This window comes from Hylobates moloch, unplaced genomic scaffold (assembly GCF_009828535.3).
Source record: "Hylobates moloch isolate HMO894 unplaced genomic scaffold, HMol_V3 SCAFFOLD_3, whole genome shotgun sequence".
Lineage (NCBI taxonomy): Eukaryota > Metazoa > Chordata > Mammalia > Primates > Hylobatidae > Hylobates > Hylobates moloch.
Window position 1 is genome coordinate 105623429 of NW_026652278.1, and position 27424 is coordinate 105650852.

Here is a 27424-nt window from a genome sequence, read left to right on the forward strand (position 1 = left end):
CAATAAGTGGATTTGGGTTTCTTGTTATAAAAACAAGCCCCATTTTTTAAAAATCAAGAACAATTCCAGAACTTTATAGTATACACCCCCTTGAGAGGAGGGATTGTGTTTTATTCATCAGTCAATAGACACAATTAGGTTAAGAAAACTTTTGAGATCAGTTATAAAATATTGTAACTCCATTCGTTTTTCATGTTTGTATTACTGATAGTGTCTTAGATATTTAACAAGCCTTAATTAACTGCCTTTAATGTGCCATGGATTATGCTTGGTTCTGGGAAATTCAGTTCTCCCCCTACCCAGACACACACACACACACACACACACACTCCTGATCTACAGCTCTTGGCCTATCAAGAAAAGATGGTTAGGTATCTGCGCAGTTGTGTAATACATTGTCACAGGTACTCTGTCAGAAGCTTACATTGGAAAGAGAAGGCACAGGAGAAGAGAGTGGTTGGGGTTATCTGGAGGTTGGAGAAGCTGTTCTCAAGGCTTTATGACAGAAGTCATCCTTGAGCGTAGTTTCAAAAGATTATATTTTAAACCAAGTGAATGACATCTGAAAAACATAGCTTTCTTATATTCACTTTAGGATATTAATAGCCAATCCTTTTCCTTAAGTAGCCTCTTGACTGGCTAAAGGTACCTCTTCAGGTTCAGAGACACATTCTAGAATGTTACAGCTTTCTCATTATGCATTGTATCTGTTCCGTGTTGAAGTACCTGCAGGAAGAAAATTAAGTACAGGTTTTGTGTGTGGGTTGAGAGCTGATCCTATCAAGGGTGTGTCAGAAACCAACCAGCAGAGTCCCCAAATCATTCGAGTCCCTGGCATTCTTTTTTCAAGGCTTTCTTCATTGTAACCGGTTCCTGATGGTAATTGGTTGAATCAGATTTAACAATGCAGTCAGATAAACAGTTGTGGCAGCTGCTGCCATGGCAACGTCACCGTCCTTACCCTCCCAGTGCGCGCCCCTTCCCCACCCCTCCTCCTCCTCCTGCTTTCCTCCAGTAAGTGCATACTCGCTAGTGGTCTGTACAGGCGGCACGGTTTGATGGCAGAGATATTTTCTTTCCAAACTGTTCAAAATGATGAACGAAGATGCAGCTCAGAAAAGCGACAGTGGAGAGAAGTTCAACGGCAGTAGTCAGAGGAGAAAAAGACCCAAGAAGGTAAATCGCCGGAATTAGGAATGTCTGTGTATAAATATGTATGTGTGTGCATGTGTGAGTGTGTAATATCAGCGAGGCTATGGAAACCGTGGAGCATTATGAGTAACTGTAGATGATAACAGTGCCAAGCCCTGCTTTTTAAAGAGGCAGGTGCAAACTGCTGCTTTTTGAGAATAGTAAAGGAGCCATGGCTCATAATGGATACACTGACTGGAGCATGGTGAAGTGAATAGAGATAAGGTGTGTTCCACATGTGGATTACTGAGGACCGTGGCCACCGATGGATACTTCTGGTGTTAACTGGGTAGAGAGAGTCATTTTATTTTTAGTGTTTAAAAGGAAGAGTGTTAAGCAAGGTGGATTGTGAAGCAAAAGGCAGATTTTTGGCCAGATGCGTTTGCTCTATGATGATCCTGAGATGGCTAGACAGCAAAAGCCTTTTGGTTTCATGCTAAGTGTATTCCTCCTAAGGAGAAAAGACTGCTGTGACAGGAGAAATATCATCCCCAGCATGATTTTTCTTTGGCTTGCTTAGCTCCTCTGCAGTTTTCCCAGACATTAGTGTGATAGCTCTTTCAATGATAAGAAAAACAGCTAAAGATGTTATGGGGTGGGGGCTCTTGGGCACACAAAGCAGTCTGTAGGATTTCTTACTGTGGCATACATTCCCACACCCTCGATTTTCATGGAAATGATAGCAGCGAGAAACAGTGGGAAAAGATGCAAACTATTCAGCCCCACCCAATGCCAGCACTTCTTTCTTTATGGCCTGACTCCTTCTGGTAAACTGTTGCAGCCTCACAGAGCTTCCCTGAGCCTCACCTCTAAAAGAGATGCTCTATAAATAATTCTCCTAAAATGCATTTATTTCCTGGAGCAATAATATGGGCAGGATATTACATATGATTGTAATGTAAATGGCTTTCAACGTTAGATGGTTTTGGATTTTGAATAAGCAGATTGCAAAAATAATAAGCATGAACAAATGAATATTTTTCATTTTGCTAATGAAGTTGCATTGTGTTTCAAAATTCTAGATGTCTAGTGTACTAAATGTTTTATAATCTAAAGATTGTAAATAATTTGCAACCTCTGATGTTTAAAAGATCACTGTATCAGCAAACAAGGGAGTAGTATATTTGTATGGTATCATGCAATTTGATAAAAATAAGCATGTGATGATTTTTAATCATAGCGTAGAGATAGTGATGCAATCTGATAACAGGCAAAAGGATAATTCAGGGCAAGCAGGAACATTGGTAGAATGTCCTTTTCCTTTTGTACCTAAGCATTCCAGATCCTCTAGACCTTGAGGGCATTTTTATAGAGTGTTAGCTAATTGAACAACATAAAAAAAGAAAAAGAAAATAGAAGAGAGAGCGCAAGCAAGCAAGAGAGAGGGAAAAAGAAAGAAAGAAAAAGGAATTTTTGTTTTAATTCACATTATCATTTCAAAATCCCATATTTTCTCTCTAAAGTCCCTGTAGTGCTTTAGAGACAATATACTCAGGACTATTAAAGGGGTGGAGAATGAATCTTGAGATTTTTGAGCTCTGAATGATGATACTAACTTCACATGACCAAAGCCATTTTAAAGTCTTTGAGGAGGTAGAGACAACAAAATCATCCTATGTAATAACTATCATATCTTTAAGCTGAATTTTCTCAAATAAATTTATTTTAGGAGTCTTTTTCCAAACTTGCATCCAAAATGAAAGAGCAAGTTTTGAATGTGTGTGTTAAAGCACCATGAATATTGAGTGTTAAAAGGAGTTTCACCTAAAAGAAATTGCTCTTGAAAAAAATGCTAATTACATAATAGATTAGGGGATGCACACACATAAACACACACATACACATCCCTCAGCTTGCCTAGTCAATCAGACGTAAGTGGATCTGAATCTCAGTTCTACCCTTTAATTTTGTGTGTTTGGAGCACATCATTTAATTTCTCACTTAATGAATCCAGGGATTCATCTGTAAAATGAGAATAATTATATATAGAATATTTTGTGAGGATTAGAAATAATGTATGTATGATTATTTGAACAGTATTTAAAACAGATAGTTAATGGCAATAGCTTTCAGGTGTTATTCTCTTAAATGGAATTTGTTTATTGCAATAAGCCTTTTAAGAGAAAAATCTGTTTATACTTTTGAGAGAGGCAGAAATGACAGAATCCAATATTGGTGCTTTGCAAAGGCTAGTAGTCATTTTTCAAACTGTCAAAAGTTATATGCTATAATTGGAAACTTTTTTATCTCATACAAATCATTGAGGTTTACATAAATGTACCTTAGGTCTTTATATTATTGTTTCACATTATTTTGCACAGCAAGAAACTTACATTTTCATGTTTAAACACTAGACCATTAAACGTGCCTTGATGAGGACATTAATGATAAAGAGATAAGTATCCCTAATAAGCATAAAAGCTGAGAAAGCAAAAATTGGAGTAAAGTCAATGTCACATCACTTCAATTCAGTTGTTTGTTTTTCTACTAGAGGTTTACATTGAATCTGCTGCGGGATTCTACTTAAGCATCCAGGATTATGGACCACCAAGCTCACTATGGCCTGGGTGTGGATCTATCCTACTGAATCATATTCCTTGAAATCATGCCTCTATCTCTAGTAAATACGTAACAGATGGGCTGTAATTTACTTGTTTATTCTGTACCTTCCAAAAGTACCTCTTCTGAGGGGCAGAGCTAAAGGGTCTTTTGCCACCAGATCTACAATGTGAGAAAATAAGCTCAAGGAAGAATTTATTTATGTCAGAATTTTACTGAGTGTGTTGAGGATAGAAATTCTTTGAGCTTTACTTAAGAATGTCTATTTTGGCTTCAGTAAGCAAGCTTGTTGGTGCTCTCCACTCAGAAACCACAAGGAGTACACTGGTGGTTGAACATGATGGGTTTATGACTCATTGCCGCGAGGAGGATACACATCATGGGGAACCGTGGGGGCATCTCAGTAAGCGGGTGCCAGGAGGAATGCACAGGATACGGGCTTCAGTTGAGTAATTTGAAAGAGGGTTCAAGAGAGTGGTGGCTCACTCTGGGGATGGGGTACTCCCAGAAAGCAGGAACAATTCTACGATTGTGTATCCCAGTAAGTCTTATCTACAGGAGAACAGGCTAGAGCGTTACTAAAGCTATAGTTGTAAGGAGGCAGCAATCTCATTTGGCAAGAGAGGGAGATGTTTGGTATTTTGTGTCTTGGACAGCGTCTTTGTTTTGTCTGTGTTCAGACATGATATGGGAGTGGTGCTGTTTTGGTTTTACTCTGTCATGGTCAGAGTGGCCTTGTCTGATGTTGATGCTTTGAGAAATTTTTTATGTTCAATAGGAGAACATTGAGGCCTAGCTGATAGTACCAGGCCCACTCCTGTAGGTCAGTGGCTGCCTTTCTCATTCTCAAGCTTGAACACAAAGATACCTTTGGAGAGAGAGAGAAAGACTTGTTTATTATTGGATACTCTTTAGTACCCAAAGAAAATAAATTGTAGGTAGTAATGTTGTAAAGTAGTCATGAAAACCTTCATCTGATACTTCAACAAAGTTTTCTTAGGGCCAAGATATTTCATACTAACAGATATTGCCCAAGGTGCAGATTTGGGATTGATGTTCTAGTGGTGGTTCAGTGGCGAAGAGGAAATGGGGGCTATTCTAATTCTCAACTGGAATCCAGAACTAAAAAGAAGCATTGGTAGCTATGTGAAATGTATCCATGTAAGACAGCTTTGAGCCTACTCTAAATCCCAGACCACTCTATAAAGATTTTTATATTTTTTGAGGCAGGGTCTTATTCTGTCACCCAGGCTGGAGCACAGTGGTGTGATCATGGCTCATTGCAGCATCAACCCACTTGGCTCAAGCGATCTTCCTGCCTCAGCCTCCCTTGTAGCTGGGACTGCAGGCATGTGCCACCACAGCTGGCTATTTTTGTTTTTTTTAACTTTTTGTAGAGACAGAGTCTCCCTAAGGAACCCAGGCTGGTCTTGAACTCCTGGTCTCAAGCAATTCTCTCTCATCCTCTCAAAATGCTGGCATTACAGGCTTGAGACTATAAAACTTATTCCACTATTCCACTATTTTGACAGATTAGATTAAAATAATCCAAGACCATATTTATGTGTGCAGCTCCACACACTTTCCAATTTTGTAGCAGTTAACATAGCAGTGGATTTATACTAAAAGAGGCTGTAGGAGATTTTGGTAATTTACATAATTGGAAATAGGAATGCCCAAGCATCAATCACAGGTGACAGCCATCTGAAACCACTAGGCTTGTGAGTTATTCTAAAACTAGTACATGAGTAAATGGTTTACTAACTGTTTTTCCCATTTAGTGGAATAATGATATGAAGATAAAAATAAAATATCAGCACTATTATTTTCAACAGAGTAGTAGGATAAAATGGCTTTATAGGATACCTTATATTTATTGAAGATGCTTTGATCTGGATCACTAAGATATTCATAAGCATTGCAAAATATTTTGAAGGTACACACACACACACACACACACACACACACACACACACACACACATTTAATGGCTGTTTAGGCCACTGCCTAAATAGAGAGATGAAAGATGAAAGTGTTGCCAGATGTGTGGTTAAAATGTTGTACCATAGAAATGTGAATGAGGTACATATTAAAAGGTTTATTTTTATAGCAGCCAAAGAAACTATGCCCTTTTTAGTGAAATCAGGTAGTAGATCCAACATTTGGGTGTCCAAATAGTATTGGAGTCAATTAATTTTGAATTTAAAGTTGATGCCTTATCTAGTTCACTGATGTCTACAAAGGCTTCCATGTATAATTTATTCTGAATAATATCCTTATTTCTTCAGTCTTTCAAATAACTTACCATTTGCCCTTTATAAAATACCAACTTATAACCCAAAATAGCATGTGTTGCCTGAAGACAGTAATTCCCCACCACTGAAGGTATTTAAAATGACCATCTGTCAGGGATGATGGAAATTTTTATTGGAAAGAAAAATACCTTATAACCTGGTATTCTGTGATTTTCTTTCGATGTCTTCCTCTCTGTTTCTATTTACTCACCTTTATGATATTAATTTTTTCACTGATAATTTCATGTCTTAGTAATAACTAATTTGTCCTTTTTAGAGCAGCATATTTCAAAGTGATGTCTACTGACCACAACTACCAGAATTACCTGGGTTGTCTGCCAAAATAATTCACTTCTTAGGACCCACTTCAGACCTGCTGTGTATCAGAACCTTTGAGGATTTTTAACAGGCTCCCAACTCTTTCTTATGCATACTCAAGTTTAGAACCATTGTCTTGGCCAGGTGCAGTGGCTCAGACCTGTAACCTCAGCACTTTGGGAGGCTGAGGCGGGAGGATTGCTTGAGCCCAGGAGTTTGAGACCAGCCTAGGCAAGATAGCAAGACCCTGTATCTAAAAATAAAAATAAAAAATTAGCCAGGCATGGTGGCACATGCCAGTAGTCCCAGCTACTGGGGACTGCTGGGGACACCCAACCCCGGAGGGTGAGGTCATAGTAAGCCATAATCTTGCCACTGCACTCCAGCCTGCATGACAGAGTGAGACTGTCTCAATAAATAAATAAATGAATAAATAGATAGACAAATAAATGAATAGAACCATTGCCTTAGAATGTGGTCAACAGTCATGAAGTTGAGTTATCTTAGAAAGAAGAATCTTTAATTTTGATTAGATGTGTTAGTTTATTACTTGGCTCTTACAGTAACATTTGTTTAAGTCTAGATGGCAGCAGCAATGACACAAGAAAATTTAGAACAACATTTCTTTTAATCTTACTCTTATGTCTGGAATCTAGAACTGTTTTCATATGCTATCTTATTTGATCTTCAGAATAACTCTCATTGAATATTATTACCCCAGTTTCATAGATGAGAAACTGGAGACTCAGAGACTACATACAGATGGTGCTGAAGAGACCATAGACATTTTTCCTACTGTTCAACTAATGACATATTTTGAGCCATTTCTCCTGTGGAAACCAGGTGTAAGGTAGTCTTCTGTGTTTCTTGCAAAGAGTCTGTGGTTATCTTTTAAGATATCCTCCTGATTCTTCCTTCCAGTGTTGCTGCCATTTTGCATCAGTTGATCACATTTCCAAAAATGCTCACTCTTATCTATGGGAATAACATGGAAAAGTAACTTCTTTCATGGCTATCTATGATACTCTCCCAAGCAGCATTCCCAAAAGAAGGGAAACTTCTTTTGCTTCCATTATATTTTGTGCTATGTTGTTGTAGATGTATCCATCAGTCCATGTAGGTAACATGTTTGACTTTGAAAATTCACAAAAATGTAAGAAGCAAAACTTAAGTAAACAGCTGCCTTCATGTGGCTTAGGCGTGTTAAATTAAGCCACCATAAAAAGTTCACCCTACTTTCACCATTTTAGCTCTAATTATTCTCTTGAGAAAATTTTGTTAGTACGATATTCTCAGTAGTTGTTCTATTAAAGGTTCTTTTCCATACACTCTTTTCTGGAGTGTTGGAGGTTTCTTTTTCCTTCTCGATAAAGTTTCTAAAGAGACATTTGATTGCACATTAAAATAGACTTGAAATTTTAATCTGTATTTGTTTCTGTCTTGTCCTGATTCAGAGCATGCTAAATTATAAATATGCTTACAGCTTTACTTCTTTCTTGTATTCTGTTCTAATTCCTGTTGGAGGCAGAAACAAAATCACTGCCTATTTTTATCTCATTGGACACTGGTCGGATACATCACAACAAATAAAGTTACCATTTCAATTTCCTTTTGCTAGGTAGAACAGAGATGGGATTGCTACCAAAGGAGACAATCTTTTGATAGAAAAAGTTTACATTTTTTATATACTTGAGACCAAATAAATATGATAGGGTATTTCTTTTTCTTTGAAATTCATGCCTACATCCCAACCTGTAGGGAGGGTCATTTTTAAAAAGCTGCAGAGAGAAGGGAAAATATGTTCTAGATAATAATATGCTACAGTCTACAGGGTGAGCATCTTCTTAGTCACGAGACCTGGTTTTTATTCATGTTTTTCTGTTAACTCACAGACAACTATCATCTTCTTCCACACACTAATTTGTGTTTGTAGTCATTAAGACAAAGACCTTGATTTCTAGCATTTGCTTAATGAAATTCAGTTTCTAAGAATCAGCTTGTTTTGCTCAGTTTAATTTAGGTGTTTCTTCAGAACACATAGGAAAGTTCCCCCAATTCAACAATTAGTATTGGTTTGCTGAGTGTATAGCACTGTGTTAGGTGCTATGGCATGGCTAGGCTAAAAGCCAATGATTGATACTTACGTAGAATTCATAATCTGAGCAGACATTTCTATCTAAGAAAAAAGTAATGAGCAATCTACAGAAATATTATAGGTATACTCACACATATTATAAGTAAAATATAAACATGTTGTGCAATTGCCAAGAAGAAACTCTACAGGATTCTGTAGAAGGGCAAGAGTTCAGTGTAATTTTGTTAGAAGAGTAAACCCTATGAGTGGGTGAACAGCAGTACAGAGCCGTAAGTTATGGCTAATGTGTGAGTATAAAGGAAGGGGATACACAGGCAATCTGGATGCAACAGCCTCAGGCATATAATTCCAAATTACAGTAAAGATTAGGAAACTGTTGAGTGATTTGTTGCAGTGCAGAGTCATAACCATTGTGACTGGACTCTGACATGGTTGTCCTTATGCTTTCAGCCTTGGCCAGCTGCAGCTTGCATTTTGGAATCCATCTTGTTTTGATGACTGAGCCTGTGTCCTTCTCCTATTATATATATATGCTTAACCACTCATTTTACCTATGAAGATTTGCCCCATATCTCTGTTTATAGATTATTTCTGCAATCAGTAGTAAATTCCAATAAGTAAGCCTCCAAATTAACAAGACATTCGAATCTAGTAGGGACAATTTTTGAAAGTATCTAAATATTCAGCCTTCTGCCTTTACCTGAAAGAGATACTGGTATGGATAACCCAGGATTGCAATTATCTAGAACACTTATACAGGCACTCATAATACTTTGCATAGCAGCTAAAAACTGGTTTGTCTCTTTGGGTTATTATTTTATTGATGATCATAATGTTATGCTAGTATAACATTACTAAGGTAGTCCACTTTGCAGGCTGACTTTGAGTTTGCTCTGGATCTTCTGTTGGATTTTCAGATCCTTGAACAAGAAATTCGAGACTTTCCCCTCCTTTCATTTCCTGGTCTGGCCACAGGTTTCTGTGCAGTCTTCTTTGTCCATTTTAACTGGCAAACAGAGTGACTCATGACCAACCATTTCACTTCTGGCCACCTTTCACATCCTGCTTACAAAATAAGCACAATTATAGCCACCGCCACTTCAAAGAACACACATAGTTAAAGAGAAAGGAATAAAGGGGTGTTTTAGGAATAAAACTATCGAAACAGAGCTAAGTGTTAGGGTCTGTGTCGATACTAAAAATGGGAAGAAATTAAAAAGAAATTGTGAACCATTCTAGAATGTTTCACCCAGTGCTAGTAAGTGGTACCTTTTTATAAGTATTTTAATGTAATAATATAATGGTTACTGTAATTCTAATATTTGACAACATTCTTAATAATAAGTGTTTCTATGTGGCCAATTGAGCCCAGTTTAGGTAGGAGGTATTCTAGTTTAAAAAAAAATGAAAACTTAAATTCAAAACATTAGGAGAATCATATATGAGAAATTTAGTATTTTCTATGTCAAGATTTTGGTCCTCTTTTTGTATAATGCTTATCCCTAAATAATCCCTTTTTCAGATGTTCTAAATGCTTGCCCAGAATTCAGAGGGTATGGTGGCGGGATGCCTTTCTCTCTTACTCCATAGCACTGTCTTGTAATAAGTGCAGAGGGGTGGCAATACACCCAATGGCCAATAATTTAAAATGAAAATCAGGAAGGAAAGAAATTAGAATAAGCATAGATACTTTCCATTATTTTAGTAGTTTAGAGATGCCATTAGAACTGCTAGAGATATTCATACTACTGTTAAATTAATGTGAATGTCTGTCTTAGTACTTTTGGGCTGATATAACAAAATACTTAGAGTGAGTAGTTTAAAAACAACAGAAATTTATTTCTCACAGTTCTGGAGGCTAGGAAATTGAAGATCAAGCCATCAGCTGATTTGGTGTCTGACGAAGGCCCATTTCTTGGTTCACAGATGATGCCTTCTCTCTGTGTCCTCACATGGTGGAAAAGGCAAGGCAGCCTTCTGGGGCGTCTTTTATATGGGCACTAATTCCATTCATGAAGACTCTGCCCTCATTGCCAAATCACCTTCCAAAGGCCCCAGGTCCTAAAGCCATAGCATTGGTGATTAGATTTCGACTTAGGAATTTTGAGGAAGACACGAACATTCAGATTACAGTAGTCTGCTTTAATGTTCTCCCATTCAGTTAAACCTGTATTAGATTGTGTATAGCCTGGCATGCTTAAATAGTATTTTCTGTAAAGTTGACACAGTAAATACTTTCAGTGTTCTGTGAAGTCAGTCAAATTCAGAAGACTAGCCCTACATGTGAACTTGATCTATGTATACGTTGTTGCCATGAACTATAGTACACATGTTTAATAATTGTCTACTTGATTTATTCTTGGCTTGGTCTACCACATATTATCATTTGTGTAGAAAAGGTGTTCAAAAGAGACTGTATAAGTAGCCTGTAAACGTCAGTTCTGTTCAGTGTGAAGAGCAAAGAGTTATCATAATGGTTCATACGGCATTCTTATAGGTCATTCCTCTGTCCCAATAAAGTACAGAGACTGTACTTTGAGAATTCAGAAATTGGCAACACTTTCCACACAGTCTATGATTCATAGTAGGGACTATGAAAAGCCTTAATGTGAATTAGCCATTTGTTTCCATAATTTTAGATTATTCTGAAAAGAGCATTTAAATAGCATTGATAAAATGTTCATGAGCAACACATTACTATACTCCAAGACTCAGAATAAGTTCATATACTGAGGTTTGGGGATGAGTGGTGACTGGGTTTTGGTTTGAATGCTTAGCTATTTAGGGCATAGTGCTAATCTAGCCACCACTATCCCATAAAAGCCAGTTATCTTCATTTAGTGTCAAAGGCATACACTTCACTCTTAACTGAAGAGAGTAGCTGATCAAACTGCACAGCAAAGCAGAGTACTGCCAGATGTGTGCACACCCAACTACATTACCAAAACTAACACACTGCAATTATCCCAGAGTCACTTATCTCCTAATGTGTGAAGGAATTCTGGTCCTTTTTAGAAGGTCATATGAGGGGAAATGATACTAATAGAATGACAGTGAAATAGGGGTCTTCTGTGGCATTGTGATGAAGTCTACCTCAATCAAACCTGTTTGAACACATGGTGTTTTGTTAAATAAATGGAACAATTTATTTATAGAAAAATTATTTATTAGAAAAAATCGTTCATCCCATTGGAACAGCATTTTTCAGTAATAATAAATAGTAGTTAATATTCATTGAGAGATTAGTACGTCTACATGCTAGTCTACATAGAGTTCTACATAGATTATCTAATTTTATCTTCACAATAACCTGATGAGTAGATAGTTTATGATTCCATATTAAAGATGACACTGATGTCCAGAGGGGTTTAAAAAACCCTTCCTGCTTGAATCTACATAGTTCCTAAACGAGCTATCCAGGTCAAACTGACCACTCTGCTTATCTCCAAACCCCTGTGCTATGTGAATGCAACAATCTTTTACACAATTAAAATAGGATTAAGAATTAAAGAAATAGGAGTTTTGTTTATGTCCCAAACCTGTTTCACTCATATGCCTTTGCTGACTGGTCAATTGGTCAATGAATCTAAAAAGCTATTTTTTTTTCAAATACAGTTTAAAACAGAAGTATAAATCCAAATTGGAAAAGTTTTTTTATGTAGTTGTTGACTAAGATTATTAGATGCTTTCAGAATATTCAAGCCAGATGTGAATTCTCAGACTCAGCTGTGGAACACTGAAGAATGAAGCTTTATAGTTGGTATTTCCATCTGCACTTCAACTGTATTTGTCAAATGGCTGACACCCTTAGCATAGCCTCTCTAATATAAGGGGGAATTTGTTAGTGAGTTCATGTTGCTTGTCCTAATTCAAAAGGTCACTAATCTATCATGTGCTCCATAATCTCATTACACAGTAGGGACCTCTTTCCAGTTGTTAAAGAACCAGTAGGACTGATCGGCCTATTACATGGGGCAGTCAGGCATTTGTTTACTGGCCCATCTAGAAACTGGTGCTTTAAACTGTTTTTTTGGATGGGTAGGAGGTCTGTTCCATCGGGAACCTTGGTACCTCTTCCAGATGACCCTGCCCCAAGTGGCTTCCATGTTTGATTTGTGAAGGTAGTTCTTGAGCACTAGCAACAGGTTAGGTGTGGTTGGGGAACTTACACTTACTGTAACAACGCCTTGATCAGATAAAAAATTACTGTTGGAATAATTTTCTGAACCACTGACCCTCATCCGGTGTGAGACTAAAGTTCCTCCCTGATTGCTTTTTCCCAGTAATAATTTAAAGGGATGACTATTTTTGGTAAACTTTATTTATAACTTGTCAAAATGAGCAGAATATTAGCTAAAGGAAGTATGTTTTCCTTTGTGGAGCAATTAATTTTTCTTTTCAAAAAGGCTATCAGGAGATAATTTTTGTAGGTTGCTTATATAACAACATCAATAATTTTAAAAAATTATATACACACATACACACGCACTTACATTATTCTGAGTTTTAGATATGAGGCTCTCAGAAATGGCTTATAAACTTTGGGGATTTTTTAAAAAAGATAAACTGCCATAACCATACTCCAATTTATATTTGCCTGGATATTTGAAGTATCTTCAATAATACTGCTGTTGTTTAGTGCGCACAAAAAAATAGTTAAAAAGAATGAATAGGATGTAGTATTAGCTAGTAAAACAGAATGACTATAGTAAAAAATAATGTAATTGTACATTTAAAAATAACTGAAAGAGTATAATTGGATTGTTTGTAGCACAAAGGATAAATGATTGAAGTGATAGATACCCTGTTTACCCTGATGTGATTATTATGCATTGCATGCCTGTATCAAAATATCTCATGTAGCCCATAAACATATACACCTATTATGTACCCACACAAATTAAAAATTAAAAAAATTTTTAAAAGCAACTCAAAAAAAAAAAATTGCTGTTGTCATAGAAAGTTTTTTATAATACACTGTCTTCATTCTAAAAACCTAAGGCCATGCCCTGTACAGGGTTTCGATTCTTGTCTAAAGCAGGATTATTAATTTAGAAGCCATAAATTAAATTTCCAAACATTCAAACAGGCTTCTTTCTCCCCAGGATAGATTTTTAACTCTCTATGTCAGGGTCTATTGGCAGTTTTTTGTTCCAACTCAGGTGTCAAAGGTCATGTGGAGACCATCATGATATGGCCTAATATATAATTTAAGTATCATGTACATTTCAGTTTAATATTTTAAAATGAAAGTAATAATAATGTGCATTTTAGAATTTTTACTGTTTGAATTGGTGTCTCAAGTTTATTTCAAGGTGACCAATGAACAATGAGTTTGGGTCTCATTAAATTCTTAAATTTTCTGGCTGTATAGCTCTTTGTATATTTCTATATGACTACATATCACTCTTTTATAGTATATTCATATAAGATATTTTCTGCACTTTTTTGTACCATCCAGAAGAGCCATATTTTAGGTGGAGGTTATTATATACTTTATGAATTGCAGAAGTAAACAGTTTTGAATAATTCGATACACTAAGAATATATGGTTCCACATGGACCTCCTAGAACATTTTTGACACAAATAATTACATTACAAGAGTCATTAATACTTACGCAGATGTGGCTGGCTATGTCTTTCAGTATACTGAATGTTTATTGTATGTGAGAATGATCCCTTGCACCTTTTCAAGCACAATTGTCTAGTAAACATTTATTGACTATTTGTCCAATAGGCTATGTAGCTCTGATATTTGATAATAGGATTAATATTTTGCCTTTTCTGTCTACATTACTGTACTAATTTGATTATTTTCCCGGGGCCTATCATGATGACAAGGAATTATGTCTGTTGACCTTAAAATGACCTTGAGGAAATGAGGTGCTCATATCAATTTAGTTGACAGATGACAAATGCCTGTGTTATAGCTGACTGAAAATTCATGTTCCACAGTGTAATATCTATTTGGAATCTAAAATTCTAAAATTGAATATGACATTTAGTAAAAAGATATCCAGTAGAATGTATATTCATATCTCTGTGTGTGTATGAGTGTGTGTGTATTTGAGCCAAATATTCTCTTTGGATGTTGCTAAATAATGGAAAAAGTTACCACCAAATTTGTTATGTGTTTTAAATGATAGCATTTGGTTATCATTTATTAAGGGCTCTCAAATCATACCTGCAACCAACATTGTGGATAAGAGAATACTTGGTGACAATCATTATTAAAATAAGAAATTCTTGGAAAAGTGGATTTCAGCATTGCTTTCTCAGAAAACATATGGTACTTGAATTTGCTTTCTTCTCTGTGTCTAGTCAAGGTTTGCATTTCTTTAATGATGTGCATTTGCCCTTTTCCATTATAAAAAGAATTGCTTTTTGCCACAATCAGAAAACCTTTAGTATATTTTATGTGGACATTTTCTCAGTTGGTAGAAGACGGAAGACCAAATAAGCTGGTAAATAGTAATACACATGCATGATAATAGTAACAGATTATTTTAGTCTGCTGGCAGTTATAGGTAGGTATTTTTATACTTAATTTTAAAAATACTTGAGAATTAACAGCAATGTAAAATTCAGAAAAGAGCTGAATTATGAAAAATGATGTTTATCTCATACGAATACATTTTTAAATTCTAAAATAATGAAACGGAACTCTTAGTGTGAATTTAGATGTGAGGCTGAAAATAGATCTCAGGATGGAGACTTTGTTTAAACTCTTGCTAATGTCCAACTAAATACATTTGAATTTATTTAGATTGCAATAAAAAAAAAAACCACCTTCCTGCTTCTTTATTTCATTTGATGTCTCAAATCCCACATTATTTATGGAAAGCTGATTTTAAAATAATGTTTTATTTTTGAGTTGACCTAAAACATCAAACTGAAATTTGATTTTTCCATAAACGTAAAAGGACATGTTTTTTTGTTGTTGTTGTTGTTTTTGCTTTTTAACAGATATGTATAATGACTTTCCTCCCAGTGGAAGTCATTTTTGGAAATTTTAGTGATACAGTTCAGTTTAATTGCTGAATTGTTTACAGGTGTTAAAGATCTCTAGCATTGATAGTAGAGAAATTTTGCCTCATTAATTTTTCTTTTTAGGAATTTGAAGCCCTTTAGAATATAACATAAATACATTTTGCTTCAAGTTTAATAGCAGAAAAAGATCCCTTCCACCTACCTCATCATCTATGTGTACACTAAGCTCTCCCAAGAGCACTCTGTGTGACTTACCATGATGATAGGTTTTTGTGTCTGTTTTAATCGTATTTACCATACGCAGGTGCCAATTGTTCTGTGAGTATACACATAACAGCAGGTGGTGCCAGTTAGCATTCAGCCAGGATTAAGGAGGAGGGGCTCTGCATTCCACAGTGCACGTAGCCACCTTTTGTTTTCCCATGACAGAAATCTCCTTCCCTCCCCACCTGCCAGCCCTGCTTATCCACCTCGCTCTAGGAGCTCAATTTGTGGTGGTGTGCTTTTGAAAAAGTACCAACCACCCTTACTTCGAGAAAGTCCAAACGATTGTGCAAAGTATGGCCCGTGTTGTTCTTTGGGAAGTCAATTTTAACTTTTAAGATCTTTGTCATGAAATGACAGTTAATTTTCTTGTTAGAAAGTTCTGTAGAACTTCTAACAAAAATGTTAGAGTTGAAATTTAAACAAATACAGCACCTCTCAAATTCTACAGGAACATATAGATATCACCTATATGTGTATAATAAATATAATATTTTTGCTACTGCATAATCAATATATATGTGAGTGCTGTCTTTTGTGTGTGTATGCATGCAAGTGACTTTTAATGTGTGATTCATACTAATTTTATTTTTTAGAGCATAAACTTTCAGAGCTGAAATTAGCTTGAAATTTCCAGTTTTAACTGTCTTATTATATATAAGGAAATGGAGACCTAAAGAAGTCAAGCACCTTGGCCAGAATCATGTACGTAGTTAGTGGCAGACACGGGCCTAGAATTCATGTCATTTGGTTCCTAGAAAAGTGTTTTTCGTGTTTCTTACAGGTCATCTGAAAGAGCAATCAAAACTAGCAATGAGAGAGAGAATTTCAGTGTTGATTTTGGGAGAGGTACGGCTTTAGCAAAGCCCCTGATCTGCTGCATGAAGGAGACTTGTGGTTAACTGGCAGTGAGCACAAGCCATGTTTCTAACACCAAGTGGGGTACTGAGCTTCTATCTACAACGTTATTACACAAAAGCTAATTTCCCAATATTTACTAATCAATTGCTTCATGAGAACTTGTCATACCGGTGCTCCCAAACTAGGTCTGTCGTTCAGCTGTGATTTGTGGACGGGGCACTATTTTACTATAGTTACTACTGTGGTGTCCCCAGGAAATTAGATGGCTTCACCTGGTTCAGGTATATATTTTATAATACTTTAAGACCATCTTTAATTAGAACTAAAACAAAAAAGGTAGTTGAAATCAAAATATTATGAGGAAACAATATTTGGGTTTGTTGAACCATTAACACACATGTCCTCTAAAGGTGTTTGGTTTAACAGTGTGTGTGTAGTTTTATTTTCTAGTCTCTTTCTACCTTGATTCAAGTACCCTCCGCCCTCCCCCCAGCCCTGCAAAACACACAGGCATGCGCGTGAGCATGCTCTTAGGCCTCTTACAGTTTTTGCAAGCCGACCGCAGGGGCTGGACTCATTCTGTAAGTGTTTGAAGTTCAATTACTATGGTACTCCTATTACGAAGGGTTACTGGTGGGGTGCCTTTTATTCATCTATGTATTTATTTATTCTTCACTTAGCACATTTATTGAATGCCTTTTAATGACCAGACACCGTGCCAAGTACAAGATACAGAAATGACAGAGACATAATCCTTGGTCTCAAGAAGTTCACGGTTCATAAAGGCAAACAAATACATAAATAGGTGATTACTATATGAGATGATAACTGCAATATGGAAACATACATAGCCTATCATAGGAGCACAGAAAAGGCTAGGCAAGAACTCCTGCAAGCTATGATGACTGAGCTGAGCTTTAAATAATAAATAGGAGTGAGCCAGGCACAGGTGTGACTGACAGTACTTCTGGGAGAAGGTGGAGTCTGAGCCATCTCATGAGGTGGTGAAAGCAGCCCTGCACATCCAGTGAAGAAGGGCAAACTGAGTAGAGCGTAGACTCTGGAACGGGACCACCTGCTCTGCTGTATGAGAGGTGTGTAACTTTGGGCAAGTAACTGAGCTTCTCTGTGTCTCAGCTGCCTCATCTGTAAACACTGAGATAATTACAGGACCTCCTAATAGGGTTTCTGTGACAATTGTGAGCTAGCATACATAAAGTGCTTAGAATAGGGCTTGGCGATAGTAAGCATTATGTGAGTTTTTTGTTGCTAGTTTGTGAAGTGAAAAACAAGCAGGACAGGTGAGAAATGAGGCTGGAGGCATTGGCAGGAGTAAGATGACTGTATCTCATGTTTATGAGCTTCGATTTTATGCTATGTAGCCAGAGGGGACTTTGAAAGGCTTAAAAAAGTGGGAAAACGTGGCGAGATGTTTTTTTGTCACTCTGGAGGCTGCAGCGAATGGGAAAGTCTGGAGACAGATTTTACCCAGGGAGCTGTAGTGCTAGGGAGACATGATATGGAAATGAACTAAGATGTAGCAGTATGTGTAGGAAGAATAGGGAAATTAGTCTGCTTAGGCCACTGAGTGGACATGGGAGTGAAATGGAGGGGGCGGAGGGGAAACAAGAGTCCAAGATGGCCCCTTGGTGTGTAGTGCAGGTGATTTGGTGGCTGGTGGTACTAGCAACTGACCTAGCTAATGGTAAAGGAGGAGCAGGTACAGAGGGGAAGATACTAGGTCCAGATTTTCACATGTAGGTCCTAAAGTTTCTGATGGAAAAGTCCAGCAAGCATTTGAAGTGTAACACTTGGGAGGAAGGTCAGGACAGATAGAGTTTTAGGAACCATCAGCATGGTGAGGTTGAAATCACGAGTAATAAAATCCCTCATAGGTGGAGGACAGAGTCTTGGAATGACATCTGCAGTTACAGAGAAGGCTAAGAAGAGGTCTTCAGGATGGAGACAAAGAAGGTAGAAGAGCTCCTGGGAGGACTGGAAAAAGAACATGGTCATGTTTTTGCCCCCAGATATGATTTCCTCACACATGTGTGCCAGGATTAGATTTTAAAAGTATTCTTCTTAGGTTGCACTTTATATATGTGGCCCCAAGCATGAGTCTAAAGTTGCTAGTGTTCCAAAACTTCACCCAGGCCACATGGCCAAGGTGAAAATAACTAGTCACATGTTTCTGTCTGGTTAGGTGGAGCAAGTTTACTCTTGCTAATACTGATCACACAGTCACTATGTTCCTGGAGCCACTCAGTAATGCTGGCAGTTTTCCTAAGAATGCTGCTAAAAGTCTATTTATCTAGTTCCTGGGATCATTTGGGTAGCCATTCCCAAAGAAAGCCAAAACATCTCATCTCTCTCTATAGCATTTTTATTTCTTTCTCATTAGTTTCCCCCTGAGTGTTGGAAAGATGTAGGTTGATAGCCACATCTTTGCAACAATCATTATTGCCTTGATGAGCACGTAAGTTTTTCCTGCCCTTATGAGTGCATTTCTTCTACACAATGAAAGAATTGTGGAGATACACAAAAATTGAAACAATTAGTTTTGTCTAAACTTGATGTGCTGCATACAAGTGATGATATAAATTATGAAGATAGTGACTTTGTTAACTTTAAATGATTTGGATACTGGAAGTCCTTGGAGGATCTTTAAGCGTATGTTACCCTTGTTTGCTTGTACCATTGAATATGTTATGAATGTCATACAAACTTGCATCCCATACAAACTTTGGGAAATTTCAACTTTAAAACATATAATGAAAAGCAAATAAAAATATCTAACACCATTTGAATACTTGATTAGAAAATTGTACGGTTAAGCACTTAAATGTAATTTTTAGATTACAGATATAGAGTTGATATCACATAAGGATAAAGAGAATGATTAGAAATGACTCATATGATTGTATATTTTCATTACAGAGAGAAATGACATGGCTAAGAGTCAAAAGCTGTAGACAATAAAGATAATAAACTGTCACTCTAGGTTTAGGGAAACAAAAAAGGTATGAAGTCAAATAAGAGATGTTAGACTGAACAGATTAAGGAAGTTAGAGCTGGGCATGGTGGCTCATGCCTATAATCTCAGCACTTTGGGAGGCTGAGGCAAGAGGATCGCTTGAGCCCAGGAGTTTGAGACAAGCCTGGGCAACATAGTGAGACCCCCATCTCTACAAAAAGTTTTCAAAATTAGCTGGGCATGGTGGTGCATGCCTATAGTCCCAGCTACTTGGGAAGCTGGAGTGGGAGGATTGCTTGAGCCTGGGAGGTTGAGGCTAAAGTGAGCCATGATAGGGCCACTGCACTGGACAACAGAGCGAGACCCTGTCTAATGAAAAGAAAATAAAACAAAAGAAAAGAAAAGAAAAAAGAAAAGAGAGGAGAGGAGAGAATTAGAAATGAGGATCAAAGTAAAAAGTGAGGTAAGCACAGAAGAGATTCTGTAGAACAAGAAGGAGAGAGCTGCTGGGGCAGGTAATCAGTGAGGAGAGGAGAACGCACAAGGTCAGAGAGAAATGAAGAAAAGAACATTTATGCCCTAATTAGTGAGCAATTTGTTATAAAACAGCTTTGCCACCTGGAGAGTAGAATTTAAAAATTTATTGGCACGAACTACCAAATCAGCCAAATTAGAGCAGGCCATCTTCCAGGTCTCCAGCACAGGCTACAGTAGACAGTATGCAATAGCAACCCTTGTCATGAAGGTGGAGAGAAAAGGAAGTGTACTTCAGGAAAGCACGGGCTAATCCAATCAACAAAGATCAGCATAAGGTCATAAGAGTTCCATGTTGCAATCAGTCTTTTAAAAGCCAAAAAATACCTTTTGCCTTTGGCACTGCTATCTGATACCTTAAATGGAGTATTTGGCTACCAAATGAAACTAAATAGGACAGGAAAGAGCTGCTCATCTCTTTATTGCACCATCATTTATACTAAACTTTTCCACGAAAGGGTAATGTTTCTCTTTAACCTCAGAGGCACATATGAGTCATTGCTCTTTCAGATCCTAACTATCCAGTGATATCTCTTAAGTCACCACTTGTACCTTTAACACAGTTTCTATTCGGTTCTCCTTCTGGCCTCCCGCAAGGACTGCATTAGTCTAGTCAACCAGTAGTGCTGCTGCTGAAGTTACCTATTCCTCATGCTTGACTCTAAGAACCTCTTCCTTTCTTTCTTCTTGTTTTCTAGGCATAGGGATTTCCAGCTTTACAACATGCTATGAATTATCCTCCTCTGTGTTAACGCTTGTGTTAACCTCATCCCAAGTCCTGGAGGATGTCCTGTTCAACCTGCCATTTCACCCATAGTAGAGTTGGTCCACAGTGAAAAGTGGTGAAAAGACTGAAGTCTTCATACCACTTGCATATTTTGTTCCTGATCTTGCGTGGACACTTCAGAGAACTGGTGCATAAACTCTCCACTCCATGCCTTTCTGCTCAGAGAGGTTACATCTTATATTGTCCAAATTTAAATTAAAATGTAGCTTCCTTCATTTGCTTCTCTTGTTTCTTGGTATATTTTCCCTTCTTCTAGACAAAGTTGATCAGCTTTTTATTTTTTTATTTTTTGTACTCTACTGAGATCTATTCCTAGAATGCCAACATTGTCCACCTTTATCATTAAAAAAAATGTCTGCATCATGAAACTATGAGTTCTAATTAGAAGGGTAGTGGTGATTTTCTAACCAAAAATTACTTGGCATAATTTACTCTGGGATTAATAAGTATAAATGCATTGTCCCATCTTTGAAATTTTTCTTCTACTTCTGACTAGACATGGCAACTCTGAGTTTGAATCCAAACAAAAATGTACTTACTTGAATTTCCTGGTTTTGGTCCATCATAAAAGCAGTAAGTTTGACAGGAAGACAGCCTATCAGTTTGCCCTACAAGTCTTATCAGTATAACTTTGGAACCAACCAGTCAAACACTCTTTATTTTGTTGGGTAGCAACTATTCCTGCTTGTTCACCTGATGTTACATTTTCTTCCAGTGAAGATCCAGCAACCTTATTCCCTTGTGTGACTTCCCTGATTTCACTTGTGGCTGCCATTAAATGCACTGTGTCTTTTGAAAATACTTAAACACTAATTAAATTAATTTATGGTATATGTCGTTAATATCCCATGTTGCCTTGGTCTTTTCTGCCCAAAACAATAAGCCCCTGAGACATTCAAAATGTTTGTGTTTAGTTGCTTAGTAAATCCTTAGTATCCATCATAACGTCAAATCTTGATGACAGTAATGGTGATGGATAAAGGAGAAAATTACACCCCAGAGAAGTTATGAGTCAAGAATGTCTAGTTAGATTTACTTAGAACAAAGTAACAGACAAGATAAAGCCCTAAGAATAAGTCTGGGTTCATTTTAAATTGAGATGACAACCATCCCATAGTCCTAAAATAATTACTGCTTCTAATATAGACTGCACATGATTTAATTAATTCACATTGTTTTTAAAACAAAACCTACATGCAATAGTTGCTGACAGAAGTTTAGACCTGATGCCTTTTCAGCCAGGATAGGTACAAGCACTGGCGTGTGTGACAGCAGGCTTCAAACCTCATTCAGCAGACGGGATAGTAGGCTAGATAATAAATGGCAATTAGAACTCGCCGTGATAAAGGCCATGGTAATATTGTTAGAGAGTGCTACAGAAATGCACAGTAGTAGTTCTCTACTCAGACCAAGAGATCAGGCAGGGCTTCATAAACATCTCCATGTAATTTGCCTTACCTGGGCTGTTGTCTACCCTGGCTGCCTAGATAATGCTTGCTTCTCTTCCGAGACTCAACTCAAATCCACCTTGTCCTTAAGCCAGATTTATTCTTTCCTTGATCAGCTAACATGCGCAGTGTTCTGTCCCCTACACGCTACCCTCAACCCCAGGAGGATTCATTGCTTCCTTTTAGTTGCTATAAGGGCTTTACAATCTGGCCAGGCTTAGTGGTACACTGCTCCTTTCCCATTTTGATTAAAATCTGCACCATAGGGCCAGAGAAATCAGACAGAAGAGCAAGTACCTTGAGTAAGTATATTAGTTCATTCTCATGCTGCTAATAAGGACATACCTGAGACTGGCTAATTTATAAAAGAAAGAGGTTTAAATAACTCACAGTTCCAAGTAGCTAGAAAGCCCTCAGGAAACTTATAATCATGGCAAAAAGGGAAGCAAACACATCCTTCTTCACATGGCAGCAGGAGAGAGAAGAATGAGTGCCCTGTGAAAGGGGGAAGCCCCTTATAAAGCCATCAGATCTCATGAGAACTAACTCACTATCAGGAGAACAGGATGGGGAAAACTGCTCCCTTGATTCAATTATCTCCATCTGGTCCCTCCCACGACACATGGGGATTATGGGAACTACAATTCAAGATGAGATTTGGGTGGGGACACAGCCAAACCATATCACTAGGCATCTAAAAACTCAGCCCTCCACTGTCTGTGTTTCTCTCCCCAGCACTTTTGCCATTACCCTATAGATATAATGATGGAACTCTGGCTTCGTGATAACTTCAGGGTTACCTGGTATGGAAAAGAGAGACAATAAAACTTGGTTTTTGTAACAATTTTTACGTCCTCAAGCCAGATCCCCTTTCCAGGACATCTCCAGCATGTACGGATGAATCAGAGACCCAGACATAAGGAGTCACTTAAGCAAACCAGAGAAGCATATACCGTTGGAATTTGGGGTGATGGGTGGAGAGGGGCACTGTTTTTTGAATGCTACAAAGTTCAAATGTCAATCTGTTCTCTTCCTGCTGGACTGGTCTTTGTGATGTTCAAATAAAGTGAGCATGAGATATTCTCAAAGTTGGAAGGAGTCTGTAACTATTTTCTTAGAGGCAGAGGTTTGGGTGGGGGACAGGGTGTGAGAGTACCTTGGTTAAATTGTGTAGAGAGGTTCTGAGTTGTTTAGGCAATAGCAATGCCTTATGCAATATTCAGCCAAAATGTGAGTGTAATAAATTAATATAACTTTTTGATGACTTTTTCCCTTAAAATAGACACTTGGCATAATTTTTTTTTTTTTTTTTTGCTGTCTCTCCAGCAAGTGTTTAATCTTTATGTGTTTAGATTGTTTTTTGTGTGCTATAATTATAGATATTTGAATATTAGAGTGTCCCTACTCAAATTGTTTTCATTACAAAATGTACGACAATTATATTGTGCCATTAATAGACCTGCTTATCTTCTTGACTCTGTCACAATGACAGTGTCTTTTTTTTTTTTTTTTGGAGGTGAAGTCTTGCTCCATCTCTCAGGCTGGAGTACAGTGGTGCAATCTCAGCTCACTGCAACCTCTGCCTCCCACGTTCAAGTGATTCTCCTGCCTCAGCTTCCCAGGTAGCTGGGATTACAGGCGCCCACCACCATGCCTGGCTAGTTTTTGTATTTTTGGTAGAGATGAGGTTTCACCATTTTGGCCAGGCTGGTCTTGAACTCCTGACCTAAGGTGATCCACCAACCTCGGCATCCCGAAGTGCTGGGATTACAGTAGTGAGCCACCGTGTCTGGCTGAGGGACAGTGTCTTTTGATTCTTGGAGTTTTGCACAATGCCTGGCGCATAAATCTTCCTCACTTAATTTATTTAAAAAATAATGACTAAAAGAGCTCTCATTCTTGACTGGACACATGCAATTTAGACTTCTAAATAAAAAAAGAACACTAGAATAGAGAACAGATGCACTGGGATTGTGTGGCCAGGAGAAATCAATCTACCTAGATTGCTTGTGTGATTTGGGTGGAACTAGGATGCCAGCCTGAAGCATAGAAAGAATTCCCAAGTATTCTACAGAAGACTACAGGCCAGAGGTAGAACAAAGCAAGAAGAATGGCATTTTTTTTTCTACAGTCAGCTTTTAAAACAGCACACTCTCTTGTTTCCATGGCAAGAAAATCTCCTAGGTGCATTGCCAGGAGATTCTCTCTTAGAAATTAAAAAGAAGAAAGAAAAGAAGGGAAAGAAGCCACCCATAGTTTTCTGAAAACAGCTTGACTCTCCTGCTGATCATCGACGGCTGCCACGCCACGGAAACACCTCATCCAATGGTGCCCAGGCCGCCTCTACGCAGCATGCTGGAAGCTTGTGATTAATTTTGTTTGACAGCAGCAAAAAGTATGCCCTACGTTGGATGCCAGCTGATTATTTCCAGTATGTTTGCTGCTGAAAATTCCATTAATGATTTGTAATATCCATTCAACTTGAAGAGAGGAGAAAAGTGCTTTTCTGAAAAGGGAAAAGTAAACTGGACTCAGTCTTATGGAAAATCCAAATCTACAGAGTGAACGTTTGATGGCAGATGAGTTGAGGAAAATGTCAGCAATTTCAAAATTTTTTTATGTGAAGGATTTGCTCTAATATTGGTCATATATCAGTAGAGAATGTGTTGTGAATAATAACATTTTGATGTGCTTTCATTTTCTTCCCAGTGTACAAATATGGCAACTTTTAATGTTCAACTTGATGTGCATTTATTAATTGCCTACTGTGTTCAAGACCCTTATTAAACATTGATTGAACTGAAATGAGCCCTGGGGGAACCTACCATCTAAGACAGCAATTCTCAACTGTGGCTCCACATTTGAATTCCCAGGGGAACTTGAAAAAATTCTGGGCCCTCAGAAATTCTGACTTAATGGTTCTGGAGTGAGGTCTGTGGCCTCAGTATTTTTTCGTATGTCTCCTCCTGTGAATAATATATAATTAGATTTGAGAATCAACAGCTGATATAAAAGGAAGTGAAAAGGCAGTACATGGCCAAGTCCCTATAGATGTGCAAAGGACACTGTTTTAAAATCATTTATCGATTTGAAAAGTATGATGATTTAAAAGGAGAGGAAAATTACATTTTATTGAGGCGGCCAGAAAAAAACTCCATGAAGGAAGTAATATTTAAGTAGACTTTCAATGCGTAAAATTTTGATCGGCAGAGATAGGTATCCAGGTAGAGGATCAAAGACCAGGATGAGAAAGAATGAGGCCAGTTCTGTGAATACCCAGTGACTAACACAAGGCTAGGAGAAAAGGAGTATTGGTTGCTATTATAAGGCATTACCATTAATTTGTAATTTCAGCTAGCTGTGAACTCAAATACGTTTATGAAGTAATGAGATATTTTAGCATTATTTTTCTCATGTGCTACTCCTAAAACAACAGGGTTGAAAAATATGTTTAATATATGGCAAAATAGACATAGATTTAAAAATGCACTTTAGTATCTTGCTATTTGATTGGTCCTCAGATGAGCAGCATTGGCGCCACCTGTAACTTGTTAGAAACGAAGCTAATGCAGGATCTCGGCCCCCACCCCAAACCTAACAAATCAAAGTCTGCATTTTAATAAGATCTTTGTGTTCACACTAAAATCTGAGCAGCACTACTTTAGCATCTCAATTATTATTACATTATTAGCTGTAATTAACTGAGAAGAGTAGAGAAGTATGTTTCAACAAATTAAATTTCTACCTATGACTGTGAGTCATGAATAGTGTTGATATGCAATAATCTTCTCTTTCAATCATATCTTTTTATGTCTGTCACCCTATATATCCCCATATAGTAATGTACTTATGTGTGATTAATACATCTAAATATATGTTTGTTTGTATAGGTGTTCTCTCCAGTTCCAGTCTTTATGTCTAAAAAGATAACATCTTTTCATTTTAGACCTTGGTAATGTTTTCTGTGCTTTTCAAAAGGATGTCCTCAGCATCACCTCTGAAAATGCATTATGATCTCCTGTGCCTCTGCCATCTCATTGCACACTGGTTTCCGTGGCATGTGGCAGACGGAATAGAAAGACATGGGGCTGGGAAACTCATAGATTCCAGAGGAAACTTGAGGCACACAGGAAGCTGGTTCAGCTTGGGCATGCAAACATTATTTACCTCTTTAATCTGAATTAAACAAGTAGCAGTAAGTAATGATTCAGAGAAGTTTTGTTAAGTGGCAGAATATTTTATAGATGGGTATTTTCTTACAGTGCTTCTGACCTAAGAAACGGCAGCCTATCAACAAATAATTATTAAAACATTCCTTTTCCCAAAATCGTATTGGATTTGGTTATCTGCTTAAACACCCTTAGGTTGATAATTAGCAACAAGAGCTTAGTATAATTTAGTTACAAAATCATCTGCTGTTCTCAAACTTTAGTGTGCGATAGAATATCAGTTGATGTGGCTCAAAATAAATACTCCAGATCCCACTGAGATTCTGATTCAGTAATTTGGGGGTAAGGTCCAGGAATCTTTTGAAACAAGCATTCCAGGAGGTTTTGTTGTTGGTACTAAGAATACTACATTTTGAGAAAACAAAAACAAACAAAAAACACATTACTTTAAGACAGGGGTATCCAATCTTTTGGCTTCACTGGGCCGCATTAGAAGAATAAATGTCTTGGGCTACACATAAAATGTAGTAACACGAACGATAGCTGATGAGCTTAAAAATAATGCAAAAAAATCTCATGATGTTTTAAGAAAGTTTACGAACTTGTGTTGGGCCGCATTCAAATCCATCCTTGGCCGCATGTGGCCTGCGGGCCAAGGGTTGGACGAACTTGCTAAGGCATTATATTCTTAGGAATTTACTATTTTCTTTTGGTATCAGTATTATCTAAACTAAAGCCACGCACCAGGCTAATACCTTAGCTTAGTAAACCATAGATTGATCCACCAAGCTTTTTGAAGGAGATGATATTAGAAAATGATTTTGTATCTATTGTAGGATTTCATATTCTAAGCATTGACATATGTAATCTATTGGGCCAGACACAGTGTAATGCCAGCACTTTGTGGGGCTGAGGTGAGAGGATTACTTGAGCCCGGGA

General features: G+C 37.5%; 1 protein-coding gene across 43 annotated transcripts in view; it reads left to right on the forward strand.

The window, feature by feature from the left end:
- Positions 1-27424, forward strand: part of ANK2 (ankyrin 2) — a 698346-nt gene that overhangs the window by 362648 nt on the left and 308274 nt on the right. For 3 of the 43 annotated variants that reach the window (XM_058436647.1, XM_058436650.1, XM_058436651.1), the window contains exon 1: positions 558-1176. The exons of 28 other annotated variants lie outside the window; for them this stretch is intronic. In XM_058436647.1, the coding sequence (XP_058292630.1) occupies positions 1093-1176 (84 nt within the window). In that variant the 5' untranslated portion in view covers positions 558-1092. Of the gene's footprint in view, positions 1-557; positions 1177-27424 lie in introns of those variants that run through there. 12 more of the 43 variants (XM_058436669.1, XM_032145830.2, XM_032145952.2 and 9 more) reach the window with 7 other exon arrangements.